The sequence below is a fragment of the Ictalurus furcatus genome, chromosome 25 (assembly GCF_023375685.1).
Source record: "Ictalurus furcatus strain D&B chromosome 25, Billie_1.0, whole genome shotgun sequence".
Taxonomy (NCBI): Eukaryota; Metazoa; Chordata; class Actinopteri; order Siluriformes; family Ictaluridae; genus Ictalurus; species Ictalurus furcatus.
In genome coordinates, this window is record NC_071279.1 from 19,330,259 (window position 1) to 19,348,752 (window position 18,494).

General features: G+C 39.8%; 1 protein-coding gene across 2 annotated transcripts; it reads right to left on the reverse strand.

The window, feature by feature from the left end:
- Nucleotides 1–5,391: 5,391 nt before the first annotated feature.
- On the reverse strand, nt 5,392–10,359 carry LOC128601522 (uncharacterized). 2 transcript variants are annotated; one of them, XM_053614781.1, is made up of 4 exons: nt 10,283–10,359; nt 10,093–10,125; nt 8,581–8,664; nt 5,392–8,367 (listed from the first exon to the last, which is right to left on the reverse strand). In XM_053614781.1, the coding sequence occupies exons 1-4, from the start codon at nt 10,329–10,331 to the stop codon at nt 5,609–5,611; spliced, it is 2,925 nt and encodes a 974-aa protein (XP_053470756.1). In that variant the 5' UTR covers nt 10,332–10,359; the 3' UTR covers nt 5,392–5,608. The 2 variants fall into 2 exon arrangements, with proteins under 2 accessions (XP_053470756.1, XP_053470757.1); XM_053614782.1 differs by having other exon boundaries at nt 8,605–8,664; nt 10,093–10,293.
- Nucleotides 10,360–18,494: the final 8,135 nt, after the last annotated feature.

Here is an 18,494-nt window from a genome sequence, read left to right on the forward strand (position 1 = left end):
GTTTAACACGTTTGTGTACAGAGTGTGAGGTGGGGGTTTAACACACGTTTGTGTACAGAGTGTGAGGTGGGGGTTTAACACACGTTTGTGTACAGAGTGTGAGGTGGGGGTTTAACACACGTTTGTGTACAGAGTGTGAGGTGGGGGTTTAACACATGTTTGTGTACAGAGTGTGAGGTGGGGGTTTAACACACGTTTGTGTACAGAGTGTGAGGTGGGGGTTTAACACGTTTGTGTACAGAGTGTGAGGTGGGGGTTTAACACGTTTGTGTACAGAGTGTGAGGTGGGGGTTTAACACACGTTTGTGTACAGAGTGTGAGGTGGGGGTTTAACACGTTTGTGTACAGAGTGTGAGGTGGGGGTTTAACACGTTTGTGTACAGAGTGTGAGGTGGGGGTTTAACACACGTTTGTGTACAGAGTGTGAGGTGGGGGTTTAACACGTTTGTGTACAGAGTGTGAGGTGGGGGTTTAACACACGTTTGTGTACAGAGTGTGAGGTGGGGGTTTAACACGTTTGTGTACAGAGTGTGAGGTGGGGGTTTAACACGTTTGTGTACAGAGTGTGAGGTGGGGGTTTAACACACGTTTGTGTACAGAGTGTGAGGTGGGGGTTTAACACACGTTTGTGTACAGAGTGTGAGGTGGGGGTTTAACACGTTTGTGTACAGAGTGTGAGGTGGGGGTTTAACACACGTTTGTGTACAGAGTGTGAGGTGGGGGTTTAACACGTTTGTGTACAGAGTGTGAGGTGGGGGTTTAACACGTTTGTGTACAGAGTGTGAGGTGGGGGTTTAACACACGTTTGTGTACAGAGTGTGAGGTGGGGGTTTAACACACGTTTGTGTACAGAGTGTGAGGTGGGGGTTTAACACGTTTGTGTACAGAGTGTGAGGTGGGGGTTTAACACGTTTGTGTACAGAGTGTGAGGTGGGGGTTTAACACGTTTGTGTACAGAGTGTGAGGTGGGGGTTTAACACACGTTTGTGTACAGAGTGTGAGGTGGGGGTTTAACACGTTTGTGTACAGAGTGTGAGGTGGGGGTTTAACACGTTTGTGTACAGAGTGTGAGGTGGGGGTTTAACACACGTTTGTGTACAGAGTGTGAGGTGGGGGTTTAACACGTTTGTGTACAGAGTGTGAGGTGGGGGTTTAACACGTTTGTGTACAGAGTGTGAGGTGGGGGTTTAACACACGTTTGTGTACAGAGTGTGAGGTGGGGGTTTAACACACGTTTGTGTACAGAGTGTGAGGTGGGGGTTTAACACGTTTGTGTACAGAGTGTGAGGTGGGGGTTTAACACGTTTGTGTACAGAGTGTGAGGTGGGGGTTTAACACGTTTGTGTACAGAGTGTGAGGTGGGGGTTTAACACACGTTTGTGTACAGAGTGTGAGGTGGGGGTTTAACACACGTTTGTGTACAGAGTGTGAGGTGGGGGTTTAACACGTTTGTGTACAGAGTGTGAGGTGGGGGTTTAACACGTTTGTGTACAGAGTGTGAGGTGGGGGTTTAACACGTTTGTGTACAGAGTGTGAGGTGGGGGTTTAACACGTTTGTGTACAGAGTGTGAGGTGGGGGTTTAACACACGTTTGTGTACAGAGTGTGAGGTGGGGGTTTAACACGTTTGTGTACAGAGTGTGAGGTGGGGGTTTAACACGTTTGTGTACAGAGTGTGAGGTGGGGGTTTAACACGTTTGTGTACAGAGTGTGAGGTGGGGGTTTAACACACGTTTGTGTACAGAGTGTGAGGTGGGGGTTTAACACGTTTGTGTACAGAGTGTGAGGTGGGGGTTTAACACGTTTGTGTACAGAGTGTGAGGTGGGGGTTTAACACACGTTTGTGTACAGAGTGTGAGGTGGGGGTTTAACACGTTTGTGTACAGAGTGTGAGGTGGGGGTTTAACACACGTTTGTGTACAGAGTGTGAGGTGGGGGTTTAACACACGTTTGTGTACAGAGTGTGAGGTGGGGGTTTAACACACGTTTGTGTACAGAGTGTGAGGTGGGGGTTTAACACACGTTTGTGTACAGAGTGTGAGGTGGGGGTTTAACACACGTTTGTGTACAGAGTGTGAGGTGGGGGTTTAACACACGTTTGTGTACAGAGTGTGAGGTGGGGGTTTAACACACGTTTGTGTACAGAGTGTGAGGTGGGGGTTTAACACGTTTGTGTACAGAGTGTGAGGTGGGGGTTTAACACGTTTGTGTACAGAGTGTGAGGTGGGGGTTTAACACGTTTGTGTACAGAGTGTGAGGTGGGGGTTTAACACGTTTGTGTACAGAGTGTGAGGTGGGGGTTTAACACGTTTGTGTACAGAGTGTGAGGTGGGGGTTTAACACGTTTGTGTACAGAGTGTGAGGTGGGGGTTTAACACGTTTGTGTACAGAGTGTGAGGTGGGGGTTTAACACACGTTTGTGTACAGAGTGTGAGGTGGGGGTTTAACACGTTTGTGTACAGAGTGTGAGGTGGGGGTTTAACACGTTTGTGTACAGAGTGTGAGGTGGGGGTTTAACACGTTTGTGTACAGAGTGTGAGGTGGGGGTTTAACACGTTTGTGTACAGAGTGTGAGGTGGGGGTTTAACACGTTTGTGTACAGAGTGTGAGGTGGGGGTTTAACACACGTTTGTGTACAGAGTGTGAGGTGGGGGTTTAACACGTTTGTGTACAGAGTGTGAGGTGGGGGTTTAACACACGTTTGTGTACAGAGTGTGAGGTGGGGGTTTAACACGTTTGTGTACAGAGTGTGAGGTGGGGGTTTAACACACGTTTGTGTACAGAGTGTGAGGTGGGGGTTTAACACACGTTTGTGTACAGAGTGTGAGGTGGGGGTTTAACACACGTTTGTGTACAGAGTGTGAGGTGGGGGTTTAACACACGTTTGTGTACAGAGTGTGAGGTGGGGGTTTAACACACGTTTGTGTACAGAGTGTGAGGTGGGGGTTTAACACACGTTTGTGTACAGAGTGTGAGGTGGGGGTTTAACACACGTTTGTGTACAGAGTGTGAGGTGGGGGTTTAACACGTTTGTGTACAGAGTGTGAGGTGGGGGTTTAACACGTTTGTGTACAGAGTGTGAGGTGGGGGTTTAACACGTTTGTGTACAGAGTGTGAGGTGGGGGTTTAACACGTTTGTGTACAGAGTGTGAGGTGGGGGTTTAACACGTTTGTGTACAGAGTGTGAGGTGGGGGTTTAACACGTTTGTGTACAGAGTGTGAGGTGGGGGTTTAACACGTTTGTGTACAGAGTGTGAGGTGGGGGTTTAACACACGTTTGTGTACAGAGTGTGAGGTGGGGGTTTAACATGTTTGTGTACAGAGTGTGAGGTGGGGGTTTAACACGTTTGTGTACAGAGTGTGAGGTGGGGGTTTAACACACGTTTGTGTACAGAGTGTGAGGTGGGGGTTTAACACGTTTGTGTACAGAGTGTGAGGTGGGGGTTTAACACACGTTTGTGTACAGAGTGTGAGGTGGGGGTTTAACACACGTTTGTGTACAGAGTGTGAGGTGGGGGTTTAACACACGTTTGTGTACAGAGTGTGAGGTGGGGGTTTAACACACGTTTGTGTACAGAGTGTGAGGTGGGGGTTTAACACACGTTTGTGTACAGAGTGTGAGGTGGGGGTTTAACACACGTTTGTGTACAGAGTGTGAGGTGGGGGTTTAACACGTTTGTGTACAGAGTGTGAGGTGGGGGTTTAACACGTTTAGAATAGTGTTGCTGGCTGTAACACGACTCTCACTGTCACTGAGATTCACTGCTGATGAAGACTGAAACTTTTACACCACCAATACACTTCCTCATTATGGGTCACAGCCACACTAATATGGTCTTTATACCACTATCTCTGGTTAACACACACACACACACACACACACACACACAAGAAGCCAAACATGAATGAAAATGATTTAAAATTGTGATGGCGTCTACAGTCAGGTCTGTGAGTAATGAATTTTCGTAGTGGGATTTGAAATGAAGGAATCGAGCTGTGATTGAAGTGTAGACTTTCAGCTTTAATTCAAGGAGTTCAACATAAATATTGCATCAACAATTGAGGCATTATGGGCATTTTTTTTACAGGCTCAAAAGTAATTGGACAGGCTAACACAATCATAAATATTAGAACTATTTTTAATACTTGAATGCAAATCTGTTGCAGTCATTGACCGATTGAAGTCTGGAACCCATGGACATCGTCAAATGTTGAGTTTGAGATGCTTTACCAGGTCTTTACTGCAGCTGCCTTCAGTTGCTGCTTGTTTGTGGGTTTTTCTGCCTGTAGTTTTGTCTTCAGTAAGTGAAAAGCAGCGCAAGGGGGTTGAGGTCAGGTGATTGACGCTGCCATGTAAGAACGTTTCATTTCTTTGCCTTAAGAAGCTCTTGGGATGCTTTCGCGGTACGTTTCGGGAGGTCGTTATCCATCTGTACTGTGAAGCGCCGTCCTGTTTCAGTTTTGCAGGATTCGACTGAATCTGAGCAGAACGTATATCTCGATACACTACAGAATTCATCCTGCTCCTTCTATCAGCACTCACATCATCAGTAAACACCACTGACCCAGTTCCCCTGGCAGCAGGGTCTGAAATTGAGTTTTTCCTCCACCTGCCACAGTGGCTGGTAAATATTCATTTTTACTGTTTGATATAAACAAAAAGTAATTTTTTTACATTAGCTACATCTGACCCTCCAATAAACTATTAGCTGTGTGCGGGTCGACTGGCTATTTGTATTCAAATTTTAGAAATTTTAGCAATAAGGTATGTAATGATTCACACGTTCAGGTGAAGTCAGAGAATTTCACTGTGCTGAAATACATATGTGATCAATTAAAGCTTCTTCCTCTTCTTCAGCTACCGAATGCAAATTCAACTCCAGACCTTTTATCTCCTTAATTTGTCATGGAACAACGAGGAAACAGGCCACACCTGGCCATGAAACACCTGGCCATGGAACATCAATCAATTGTCCAATTACTTTTCAGTCTGTAAAAATGGAGGGACTCTGTAAAAAAATGCTGTAATTCTTAAATGGTTAATGTAATATTTTTGTTGAACCCCTTGAATTAAATCTGTAAGTCTACACTTCAATCACATCTCGATTGCTTCATTTCAAATGTGTACACAGGCAAAATCATGAAAATTGCAGCACTGTCCAAATACTTATGGACCTGACTGTAAATGCATCAGAATGCTGCAGTTTCATTAGAAGTAAGATATGTGCAGACTCGGGAGACCAGGAGGCAGGTTTTAATAAAATAGATGGTTTATTAAGACAACCTGGGCGTTCTACTGTATAGTCTAAACAAAAATCAGACAAAACAAGCTTTTATACTGGTGTGTGTGTGTGTGTGTGTGAGAAAGAGGCCCACAGATAATGCAGATGGTGAAGGTAGGAGAAAAACATGTACAAGGACAGAACATCATGACCCAAGGCACGTGTTCATGAGTGAAGTGAAGTTACAGAAATGAATTTAATTAAACTGTTCTTAAAATTAATAAAATAATCCCACAACACATAGTTACAGTGTCACAATAACATTTTGTCAGTAGCTGAATTTGCGGCGCTCTACACTGCTCTAGTGGAATAACACCCCGACTGCACTCAGATGAGAGAGTACAGTTTCTCTTCTTTCTGAATCTGTTTGTACACCGTAAGAGCAGGAGCGAACGCTTTGAAAATAAAATCTGTACACTTATCTATAGGCACTTGAGATATCTTATATGGAATCTCCTGTTCGTGAGGTTCTTTAGGACCTAAGAGTATGGCTCTCTTAATCTTACACACAAACATTTGGTAATGGACCGTGGTCATAGTTTTGACGGAGGTATTGTCATCGGTGATGAAGATAATTTGGCTCTCGGGAGTTAAGTATTTATACACCATGACATTTTCAGCAGTAAAGCATGGATAATCGCTGTGTTGTGCCATGTTTATAATTGAGATCTGGTCAAATATGTTCTTTAAGTCCTCTTCACGGTTATTACATTGTCTCAGTGCCCAGTCATGAAGCCGTTTATCCTTTTCTTTTTTCTTCTTTTCCTTCTGGCATTTTGAGTTTTCCCTCTTTTTTGAAGTTTCGATCCGATCTTTCACATCTCTGTTTTTAGCTAGTATGGCTGTGTCTTTATTTAGCACCGAGCTCTCTGTAGCATTGCTTTCCGTATGCTCTGATGCTGAACCTGGACTGTTCTTCTGCAGCTGCGTTGAAAGAAAAGGCCCAGATTTAACCTGCATATTTTCTTGCTCATTTTGCTGCATGTGCATGTTCCCACATCTGCCTTCTAGTGGGATTTTGCTTTTAACGACTGACTCATTTTGGTGCAGCGATGCAGCATGCGTCAGAACATTTGACCTTTGAGGTTCCTCCTCCATCTCATCAATGCATGTTTCCTGCATGAACATGCCTCCAAGTCCATCCTCTAGTGGTGTTTCGTTTTTGCCGATTGTCTCATTTTGGTGCAGAGACACATCCTCATGCCTTGGGACATTTGGAACATATGATCTTTTAGGTCCATCACCCGTCTCATCAACTTGTGTTTCCTGCATGACTGTGCATCCAAGTCCAACGTCTAATGGTGTTTCTTTTTCGGTGATTTGCACATTTTGGTGCAGAGATTCATCTTCACGTCTTGGAGGATTTGATATTTTAAGTTGCTCATCTATCTCATTATTGCATTGTTCCTTCATGTCTGTGCTTCCAAGTCCATCTTCTAGTGGTTTTTTATTTTTGATGATTGACTCATTTTGGTGCAGAGATAAATCCTCATGCCTTGGGTAATTTGGAACATATGATCTTTTAGGTTCATCATCCATCTCACCAATTTGTGCATCCTGCATGTCTGTGCTTCCAAGTCCATCTTCTAATGGTGTTTCTTTTATTGTGATTGACTCATTTTGGCACAGGTTTATATCTTCATGGCTTGGGACATTTGGAACATTCAATCTTTGAGGTTCCTCATCTATCTCATCAATTTGTGTTTCCTGCATGTCCGTGCATCCAAGTCCAACTTCTAATGGCGTTTCTTTCTTGGTGATTCGCTCATTTTGTTGCAGAGATTCATCTTCATGCCTCACGCCATTTGGAACATTTGATCTTTGAGGTTCATCATCCATCTCATCAATGCATGTTTCCCGCATGAATGTGCCTCCAAGTCCATCATCTAGTGGTGTTTCTTTTTCGGTGATTTGCTCATTTTGGTGCAGAGATTCATCCTCATGCCTTGGGACATGTGGAACATTCGATCTTTTAGATTCATCATCCATCTCGTCAATGTGTGCATCCTGAAAGTCCGTGCTTCCAAGTCCATCTTCTAGTGGTGTTTCATTTTTGGCGATTGACTGATTTTGGTGCAGAGACACATCTTCATGCCTTGGGTAATTTGGAACATATGATCTTTTAGGTTCATCATCCATCTCATCAATTTGTATTTCCTGAAAATCCTTGCTTCCAAGTTCAACATCTAATGGCGTTTCTTTCTTTGTGATTCGCTCATTTTGTTGCAGAGATTCATCTTCATGCCTCATGACATTTGGAACATTTGATCTTTGAGGTTCATCATCCATCTCATCAATGCATGTTTCCTGCATGAATGGGCCTCCAAGTCCATCATCTAGTGGTGTTTCTTTTTCGGTGATTTGCTCATTTTGGTGCAGAGATTCATCTTCATGCCTCATGACATTTGGAACATATGATCTTTGAGATTGCTCTTCCATCTCATCAATGTGTGTATTCTGCATGTTCACAGGTTCCTGTGATGGTGCATCAGCATTGACCTCAGGGTCCATTTGGATGAATGATCCACCAAGGAGCTTTTCAGGGGTTTTGAACTCACTCTCTTTGTCTTTATTCTCATGAATCATAATATCCATGTCTCCAGTGTATCTGCAATCTTCATCTGGTAATCCTTCATCATTTTGTGGTAAATAGTTGAAACTGACTACAGAGTAGCTATTATTAAGACTTGAGTTTAATGAAGATTCAATTCCACTGCTGCTTAAATCGGTCATCGCCTCTATGCACTCATTAAAATCAATGGAGCTTTGAGCTCTGTTTCCTGATGAGGCAGAGGCACATTTCTTAAACCATATGTCATATGTCAATTTAGGAAATTTTGCCTTCTGTGTTGTGTTGAGAAATCTTTCAAGTTCCTTATTTTTCCTGATATCATCAATATTGGACGCATTGAAGCATAAACTATTTCTTGGTTCTTTAACCTTTAATTCTTTTCTCAAAGCTGCCATGCCTTCATCACCAAGTTTTCTCTCCAAGTCACTGATCATCTTTTGGCTGATTCCTGGTTTCGACACCCATTCTTCCAGTTTGGCGAAGGTGGATATCGTCCGGAGATCTGTTTCAGATTCTGATGAAGATGATGTTAATACAGTCATTTTGATTTATTGTGAAAAACAGAAGAGGTTAAAAAAAAGTCTGTATATAATTATTTTAACCTACATAAGACTATACACATTAAGAATATTTTTCACCTGACTTTACAACAATTTATAAATTTTAACAGTTCACATCCAGAAATCGAAAACTTTCAAAATATTAAGTAACAGTTGCTGTTTCTTACCAGGAATACAACTTGTAAACTTACCGGGAAATCCTGTAAGATTATTATCTGTTTCATCCTCATCCTCGAATCTGACGCGTTTTTCTGTACATTTAAAAGATTAAAACAAAATATAAAAAATCATAAATATCCAAATGACAGAAGTACCATCTAAAGCAACATAAGACACAAAGTCTGAAAGTCTTCAGAGTTCAGTTAAGTGATTTATTACTAAAATTGTGCACATCAGTATCGAGACCTCAGACTTAATGATAATGAGTCTTTATTGGTCACATATACAGTAGAGCACAGTGAAATTGTTTTCTTCGCATACCCCAGCCTGTCAGGAAGCTGGGGTCAGAGCTGGAGCAGAGAGGGCCTTGATCAAGGGCATCTTGGTCAAAGTGCATGCTTCTACAATCAGAAAGAGATTGCACAGATTTGACCTGCATGGGAGGCGTGGCAGGAAAAAGCCAAGACTACAGTTTGCCAATGAGCATATAAACAAAGACCAGGCCTTTTGGAATAATTTGCTCTGGACAGATGAATCAAAGATAGAGTTGTTTGGTCACAGTAACAGCAGACATGTTTGGCGCAGACCGTGTACTGTGACTTAGTTCGCCTCACACCTCCAGAGTTGGGGGTTCGATTCCCCCCACGGCCCTGTGTGTGCGAAGTTTGCATGTTCTCCCCATGCTTCGGCGCTCCGGTTTTCTCCCCCAGTCCAAAGACATGCATTGTAACCTGATTGGCGTGTCCATAGTGTATGAATGGTGTGTGATTGTGCCCTGCGATGGTCCCTGCCTTGTGCCCCATGCCCCTTGGGATAGGCTCCAGGCTCCCCACGATCCAATAAGGATGAGCGGTATAGAAAATGGATGGCTGGATGAAATAATGTGGGGGGATTTGAAATGAGCAGTACATGCAAGAAAACCCTCAAACAGCTTGCAACTGAAAGAATATTGCATGGAAGAGTAGTCAAAAAATCCAGAAAGCCTGGTGGACAATTATGCAAAATGCAGGAAAGGTATTTCTGCTAAAGGGGGCATTGTTAGTTTCCGAGGCCAAGGGTGCACTTGATATTTCTATTGAATAAATGACCGAAAAAGCTAATTGTTCTTGCAGGTTTTTTCAAGTATATCAACTTCATTAATAGGCACTGTTTCAAAGATGATCAAATGTTTGCTCATCCAAATATGTAAAAAAAAAATATTCAACAATTTCCATGGGGTGTACTTATTTTTAACTTATTTTTTTTTAATGCTGATTGAGTTTTAAGGTGGTGGTAAAGATACTATTAAAAAAAATCACATTCAGTACATTTCTACTACAGAACAATCAGATACGCTTGGTAGTGTAAACTGTTTGCAGGTGATTTTAATATTCTGAATGAAGAGTTAAACAGCTTCATAACCGGACTCTAAATATGAGGAACTTTTCCTACATAAATATTGATATAAATATTGCGTAAATATTTTGGATGTGAATTGCTGACTCTTGCGACCCTTTAATAAAAATATCACAGTTACTTACTCTGTGGTGCTTCAGCCTCAGTGTCGTCGTTTTCTGTGTAAAGTAAATATAAAACTGTCACAAACCTTCAAACCGAGTGAAATGAACATGAATGGTATTAATAAAATACATGTTCCTAAAAATTTATTCATATTGATGAGGTCATGTGATACTGGAGAAAATGTACAACACTACATTTTAAGAGACTTACCCAATTCTTCAAACAGATGTGGCTCTTTATTCTTGAACCAATCATACATGCAGTCAAAGTGTGCTTTGCTATTGAGCCTCATATAAATTTTACGGGTTTTTTCTTGATTGGTTTTCTGGGCATAGATCTTCGCTAATGTTTCCTGGTCAATCAAGTGCTTGCCAACCAGAGCATCAGCCAGATTCATTGGATTGTTTGTCTTTTGTATGATTTTCTCTCTGTGTTTCACCAGAAAATGTTCTTTATCTACCATGTTGACTGCTAAAGGAAAAAAAAAGTTTTAGAGTATAACCAGGTCACTACAGAGTAAAGTACAAAACTGAACTAAACATTCACACATGACAATCAATTCTCTGCCTGAATCTATATTTACACTTTAGTCACTGAGTTCATTATGTATCTGATTAATTATTTTAAAATATATTATATATTATATATATATATATATATATATATATATATATATATATATATATATATATATATATATAATAGTATCTCACAAAAGTGAGTACACCCCTCACATTTTTGTACATATTTCATTATATCTTTTTGTGTGACAACACTGAAGAAATGACATTTTGCTACAATGTAAAGTATATATATAGTCTGATTTAAACGATATTAATCTAATTTTGATTTAACCCACAGAAGAAACGTCACCGTTGTACAACTTTGAGTACAAAATCAGTTTACACCTGATGCATAGCAATACAGATGAGCACAATGTGTAGTTAGCTTGTGGAAGGACTGTGTGTTAGCCATGATGCCCCTCTCTGTTCTGCAACGCAAAGATGTAAATATGCGATAATGCAGAAATATAAACCAGGTTTAAAGCGATGTAAGGGAAAGGCAAAGAAGGTTTTGCTTTTCTGTGTAGCAGGTTTTCCTCAAATCATATATGAAAAGTAATAATATCTGTGTATTTCATGTTTCTCCTCAGTGATCTTTTTAAACCTTTTTATTTATTTATTTATTTATTTATTTATTATCTTACCTGGAATCTTTGACATAAATGTGCATAGCATTTTGTTTCCACAGTAACAAGAAAGGCTTATTTGTTTTCTTTTAGGTTTTCCAGCTCTGCCACAATCCAGTCAAAAGAATGAGCTTAATACGCTCTTCTTTTTTCAAAGGCATTCTTAAAGGCTATCTGGAAAAATATATATATAACTAAGTATGAAACATTTTGGAAGCCATTAGTTTTTGTAAAGGTGTTAAGTTCCCCTATGTACGGAGACTTTTGGGACACCCTGTACATTAGGATATATACAGACGCAGAGCCATTTTTAGAAGCAACATAAATCATGTTTCCCCCTTTCACTCGAGTAATTTATTATCTCGCCACCAGAGTAGCGTACTTAACCCTTTAACATCCTCACTGAGAAAAAAAGTATACATTTACCAAATACCAAAAACTTTTAGAAAAAGTTAAATAAAGCCCAGAAGTAAATGTCTGGAGTGACTTTCTTGTTCTAACTTCCTGTAAAGAAGCAAACTGAAAAGGCACACGATTTCAAGACACAGAAACATTCACTAAATGTTTTTAACATAACATGCCTAAACCGAGTGGTAGAGATGATACTGTGTGTAGTGACTCAAGATGTGCTGTACCAAAAGGCTGAGAAGAAATGAAAGATTCTTTTTAAACCAGATTCAAACCTTTCTGTTTTTCTCATGTTTATCAGTCAGTTTAGTGAGAATGGAGTATACACTTACCTGTGAATGAGCAGGAGATTTTCTACACAGAGCTGAGTCAGCTTGCGTGCGCTAACCTGAGCTGAACTGTGATCTAAATGGCAGATGAATGAAGCATTTCCTGGAAAAAAGAGAAACAGTTAAACAAAAACGGCACCAAAATCTCACTAGCCAATCAGTGTAAAGAGAAATGGCGCCAAAACTGCACTAGCCAATCAGCTAAATCCCCTCTCTAAACAACACCTTCAGCAACAAGTTAACACTTTCAGTTATGTTTTGTCTGCAATAGAAAGAAAAATGAAAGGAAAATGTACTGAAAACAAACAAGAAAACCCCCACAGGGATCACACTGACACACTGTGCAGGGTATAGGATATCCTGTAGATTTTACACCGGAACCTTCAGAACAACAGAAACATACAGGAATGTCCAGCACTCTTCAGCAGAAATAAAATAAGGACATAATCAGTCCTGAAGGACAACTTCTTATTTCCTGTAAATGAAATAAATAAATAAATAAATAAATAATAAATAAATAAATCAGCAGTTGACAAAATTAATTTAATAACTGGTAGAAATGCTTTGAGTGGTGAAAAAACACACTAAACACTCTTTCTGTAGCCTTTTAGTAGAGCGTGCTCATTTCAGGAAAACAATCGATTAGAGTTGAGTAAAAGTAGTCCCACTTTTTATTAAGTCACTTATTTAATCATTACGATGTACTAAATTACTGTTCTGTTCTGTATTCGTAACACAGTGGTTAGCATAATGTTAGCTCGCTTACTATCAAACACGGTTAATTTTATTATTACAGAAAATTCTCACCTTATTTATTGTTTTTTTTTTATTTTTATTTTTTTTTTTAGGTGTGAATTGTACTATGTGCAACATTTATTATTAATTAATTCATTTGTGTAAATACTTTGCTTTAGTTGTGAATATATTTCCCCTGTATGTATCTCGCAGGACCAACACTTGACATGTCCTGCAGAATTTCACAAGCTAACTTTGGCTAAAACTCTGGCTTATCCATACTACAAACATGGCTCTCTTTTTATCTAGGTAAGTCACTGTGGTAACGGACTCTACACACCTAACCTGCTCACAAAGAGACAGAATCTGTAAGGGTTCTTACATTCTCTTATATTAGTTGTTATTATATATTTAAATTCTTATAGGAATTTATTATAATAGTTTGCCCTTCCGCTGTAAAATATACGGTCTTAATCACTCCAATCACACTCCGGTGCCCTTCTGCTCTTTAAAGTGAACACCCACAGGTGAGGAAAGCCTGGCTGAACTTAGTGAGTTATTAACCCAGATTAAGGCAGCAGGTGAATGTTCGGTTAAGTGAAGTGGCTATCACACTCAAAGCTTTTTGAGCTTGCTTCATGGTACAGTTCTCTGGTGAGTGCATCAGGCATGTGCACTCAAAGAGGAAAAAAGATCTTTAAAGCAGGAATTCTATAATCTAGTCCACAATGTTTCATTATCCTACAGCGGCATTTATAGGAGCTGAGCACACCTGTAGAAGTTTACAGTATGTTTACAGGAAGTAAATGAAATGAGAAAGAAATGACGGACAGTATGAAAGACAGCCACTAGGTGACACTGTAGGACACGTTTTCAGTGGTGTATTTATTTGGCTGTAAAGGGGGTAAGATTTTTCAAAATGTCACTTCTGCTTTCAAGCTCTCAATAAATTAACTGTTTTGATTTCATGGTTAATTTTTTAATTCATATTATTTACTATATTTTACTTTTTGTTGTTCTGTGTGCTTTTAGTTAAAAAAACAAACAAACAAAAAACAACATTTTATTGCGAATTAATGATGCTGTATAAAACAAAAGTTTTAAAAATGATCTACATTTTTACTTTACTCTGGATTACTTCCCAGTCTCAGGCCCCTTAACGGCCACTAAGGGGCGACAAGCATATATTTAAACCATCCATCCATTCATCCATTTTCTGTACCGCTTATCCTTACTGGGTCATGGGGAACCTGGAGCCTATCACAGGAGGCATGAGGCACAAGACGGGAGACATATCAGGTTTCACAGCACTATTCCCAAAAACAATTATAATGTTTGGCTTGTGTTCATTCACTTACATGGGAATGGGCGGGGTTAAAAATTGTACTTGTGCATATGTGCTTGTTGAACATCCCATTCCAGATTTATTCCCCCTTCGCTGTTATAAAGCGCTCCACTCTCTCTTCTGGGAAGGCTTTCCACTAGATTTTGGGGTGTGGCTGTGGGAATGTGTGTTCATTCAGCTACAAGAGTGTTAGTGAGGATGAGATCAGGAACGGATCGGAACGGTTGATGTGAGGAGGCTCCAGTTCATCCCAAAGGTGTTCAGTGGGGTTGAGGTCAGGGCTCTCAAGGACATTTTATACGGTGTGCTTCTGACATTGTGGTAACAGTTTGAGGAAGAACCACATATAGGTGTGATAGTCAGATATCCACAAACATCTGGCCATTTAGTGCATGTTGTTTTATCATTACACCACATGATTCTGGACTCCTGTTAATTAAGGTGTTGATTAATTTTCTACAACAGCAGCTCTGACAGTAACGCAGCTTCAAATCACAGGTTTATCTTAATGCGCTCGTTCTAATAGGTTATCGTTTCTATAGTAACAACTCGTTCACAGGGACTCGTATGGCAGACGCTCCACATGATTAGAATAAAATACGCGTGTAATCATTAATATAATGTTTTCTGTAAGAGGTTTATTTTAACATTTATGGAAGGAGTCTCCAGACTCAACATCTTCAGGACAGAGGAGTTTACACGTTGTGGTTTTTCTGTAAGATGACAAGCTGCATTTGTTTTTGCATTATTAACGTCAAGAGAGAGAAAAAGAGAGAGAGAGACTAGTGAGGGAAAGACTGTTTATAACTGCTATAATATAAATAAGAACAGGAAGTACCTTGTTTCACAGATGTTTCACAATGTACTTAAATGGATAAAATGTATGATCTGTACTTCTTTGCAAATTACTTTGGTATTGTGCTGTTATAGGAACATGGTAATAAGAACAATAAGTCAGCCTTTATTTGTCTCATTACAATAAGGTGAAATTCTTTTCTTCACATGTTCCAGCTTGTGAGGAAGTTGTGTTCAGAGTGCAGAGTCAGTCATGATATGTAGCTCTTGGAGCAGAGAAGGAAAAGAGTCTTGCTCAAAGGTACATCAGTAACAGTTTAGTAATACCTGAACTCTTTTACAAGTTAACATGAACAGTGAGATATTTCAGTTTCAGCAGGTCACTGCCTGAAGCTACTGCAGGAGTTAACATGAATGTCAGAGCTGCAGTTTGAGTCTAATCTTTGGAGACACTTCGGCTTTTATTCCTCCCGAACATGTTGGACTGTCCATCAAGAAGGAACTTAAATAGAGAATATGTGTCATTCTTTAATATTCTTCTTTTCCTGATTTCTTTGAGTTGTTTATATATTTTTTAAATCTTAGAAAGACAAGCAAGTAGTGAAACATTTCTGTAGTTCGAGAAACGCTATGCTTTCAGGAAAGGTTTATAATTCTGACGGACGTGAAGATTTAGTGTCAAATTTCATACGCATTGTGTTGTTTAGCCTGAAAGTTCCTGGCTGAGGAAATTCCCCTTTCTTTTATTACAATGACGCGCTGCTCACTGACTGCTAATGATGATGACGTACTGGTGTTAGTCGGTTTCCTTTTACAGGTTCTCTTCACTGTAGAACATTTAAATCATACTCTCACACGATGAAACACTGTTTGTTATGTTTTATTGTCTGAAGTTTGCCCGTTTCTGATACCCACATGTAACAATTCTATTTCAAATAAAATTGTGGGACAGCCTACAGGTTTTCCTGAACTGAAATATGTTTCTCTTTTGCATGTTTCTCATTCAGAAGATCATTTTTAATTCTGCCATCATTTACTGGCCTGGGTGCAACCAGTGACAGCATTCTGATAGAAGATGTGTATGATGCAGGGGGTACTGCAGACATTAAGGAGGACAATACTGCATGGGACCAGGATGGCCAGCAGTAGGTCAGCTACAGAGAAGGTGATGGTACAGAAACAGGCACCTCCTCAGATGAATGTAGTGATATACGGAGAGATTTTAGCTAAATGTGCTGTTCAGAATAAAGCAACAGGCACATCTGTTGACGAGCTCCTCTCTGTGTGTTGAGAAAACACAGACATCAACTGCCTAAGGATGCAAGAACACTGTTAGGAACTGTTAAGCATGGGAATTATGTGGTGGTCAATATTTGTATTTTGATTTTGAGTCTAGAATTTTGAAGATATGTTCACAGTATCCAGATGAGTTCTCCAGAAAAAAAAAAACCGTAGTCCTAAATTTCAACACAAATGTCCCGATTTGGACAATTCTTTGCAGTGTAAAAAAGGTTTCAGCCATTTAAACCCCAATTATGTGAGTGATTTCATGTCAGACTTTCTTGAAGAGCTTAATAGGCTCCAACAAGATGGAACTGGATTCCATGATGGAACCTTAAATGTGAAAGTCATTGCTTTCATCTGTGATGCTCCAGTGAGAGCTTTTCTGAGATGCATAAAGGGACACAGTGCGTACTATAGTTTTGTTTGTTTGGAAATAATTCAGGCTGTACTTATCCAAATGACATGAAATTTCACCAAGTAGTCCCAAGTTGTAACCTCTCATAAGTGATGTAACTTCAACATAAGCTAATGGCTGTTTTTTAATACATTTTTGTGCCTCTTTTACTTCTAGTGGTCAAAAGTGCATATATTTAGATAAAAAGCTAATTCTATCATTAATACATGCAGTTGGGGTAGACAGGTTTCTTGGGTATCCTCTTTGGGCACTCTGTCATTTTTTGTGTGCAGTGAGTTGAATATGGTCCTAATTTGACATGCAGTATGGAAAAAGTACCCTACATCAACTGTTTGTCAGTCTATCATTACATTTTGAACTTGTCACGAGTGTCCTCTGCCCATAAAAACAACCATTTGGACAATAATAAATCAAAGTTGTTGTTGTTGTTGTTGTTTTTTATTAAATTGGCTAAAAGTGCTGTTGAAGGTGCTAGCCAAGAGGACTTGAGTGTATTGTGGTTATCTAACAACAACAAAGTGGTTTTCTGGTTTCACAAATCAAGAGAGTTTGCGCATTGTGACGTGATCCTACCGTATTTAAACAACTTTGGTACAGCTTTGGAAACTGGCTGGCAACAACACAGGATTTTTCATACATGGGCTGAAATGTACAGCATTTCTGACAGTGATCTAACCTGTGGTTTGTTTTTCCTCTTTAGACGCCGTCATCAGCACATACACAATGACACAAACAAAAGTAATGGAGACCATGTCTAAATACTTGAAGTATGCACTGGAGAGGACGGGTGGTAGTTGCAGTAAGAAGACTCTCACAGACCCTTAAAGACCCATGCCACTTGAAGATTTTTAAGGGCTTGAAGAACACGACACTGTTGCCAGATTTATTACCAAATACAAAGAGAATGGAAGTGTTGCAGACCATCTGAGAAGAAGTGGACGTCCAGGAACATCCACTGATGAAGGCACAACCGATGTGCTGCTGGCAAACATAGTCCCTTATGTATGGAGACTTCTGGGACAGCCTGTAGTTTCATGTTTTATTGTTGTCACCTGAGCAGTTACTCCCTGAATAAAAGAAGTGTATTGTTATTTTATTGTTTATTTTTATTCAAAGGAATTTTCTTGGTTTGTGTTTTGTGTTTTAATTTTTATATTCTGGCATCTTATAATTTTCTTCTTCTTCTTCTTCTTCTCCCATACAATGTGGAACATCCCACACCTGCACTACAGGTACTGTAGCTACCAACGGTTTGGAAATCTGACTATCTGTGAAAGAACATCTTTCCATCTGTGGAAAATAAATTGTAACAGTTGTTTCCCTCATATTTATTCAGGAAGCTGCCATAATCTCTTTTCCCAAGGAGTCTCATTTGATGACATTCAATCTTTACCACTGACTTATTTAGAGGTGTTTATTTTTGTGTGTATAGTATATATATGTGGATAGTAGTATTGCAAGTTACGCACAGCAAGCTGCATACATTTTATTCAATGTACAGTAAGAATCACTGATTCAGTCAGTACTGTCATATGTTGATCCAATTGTAAACTAGGTTATAATATAATTGAATACACGAGTGTGTATAGTGTGGAGTGAAAATGAAATTCAATCTATAGTTTATTCCATGTTGAAAAGTAAGACTTTGAAACAAATTTGCAATTTCACCACTGATTCTCTTTGTAAAATCAACCTTTAATTCAATGTTAATTCAACGCTGGCGCAAGACCTTAATTCACACATGTTGAAAAGTAAGATGTTGAAACAACGTCATGAGATCAACGTTCGACAACAACAATATTCAACAACAACAATTTTCAACAATGATTCAACCCGATCCATGATGTTGACTCATCGCCGTCCCAGACCCACCTCTATTGACACGTTCACTGGACGACTGATCGCATGCATATGTTCCATAT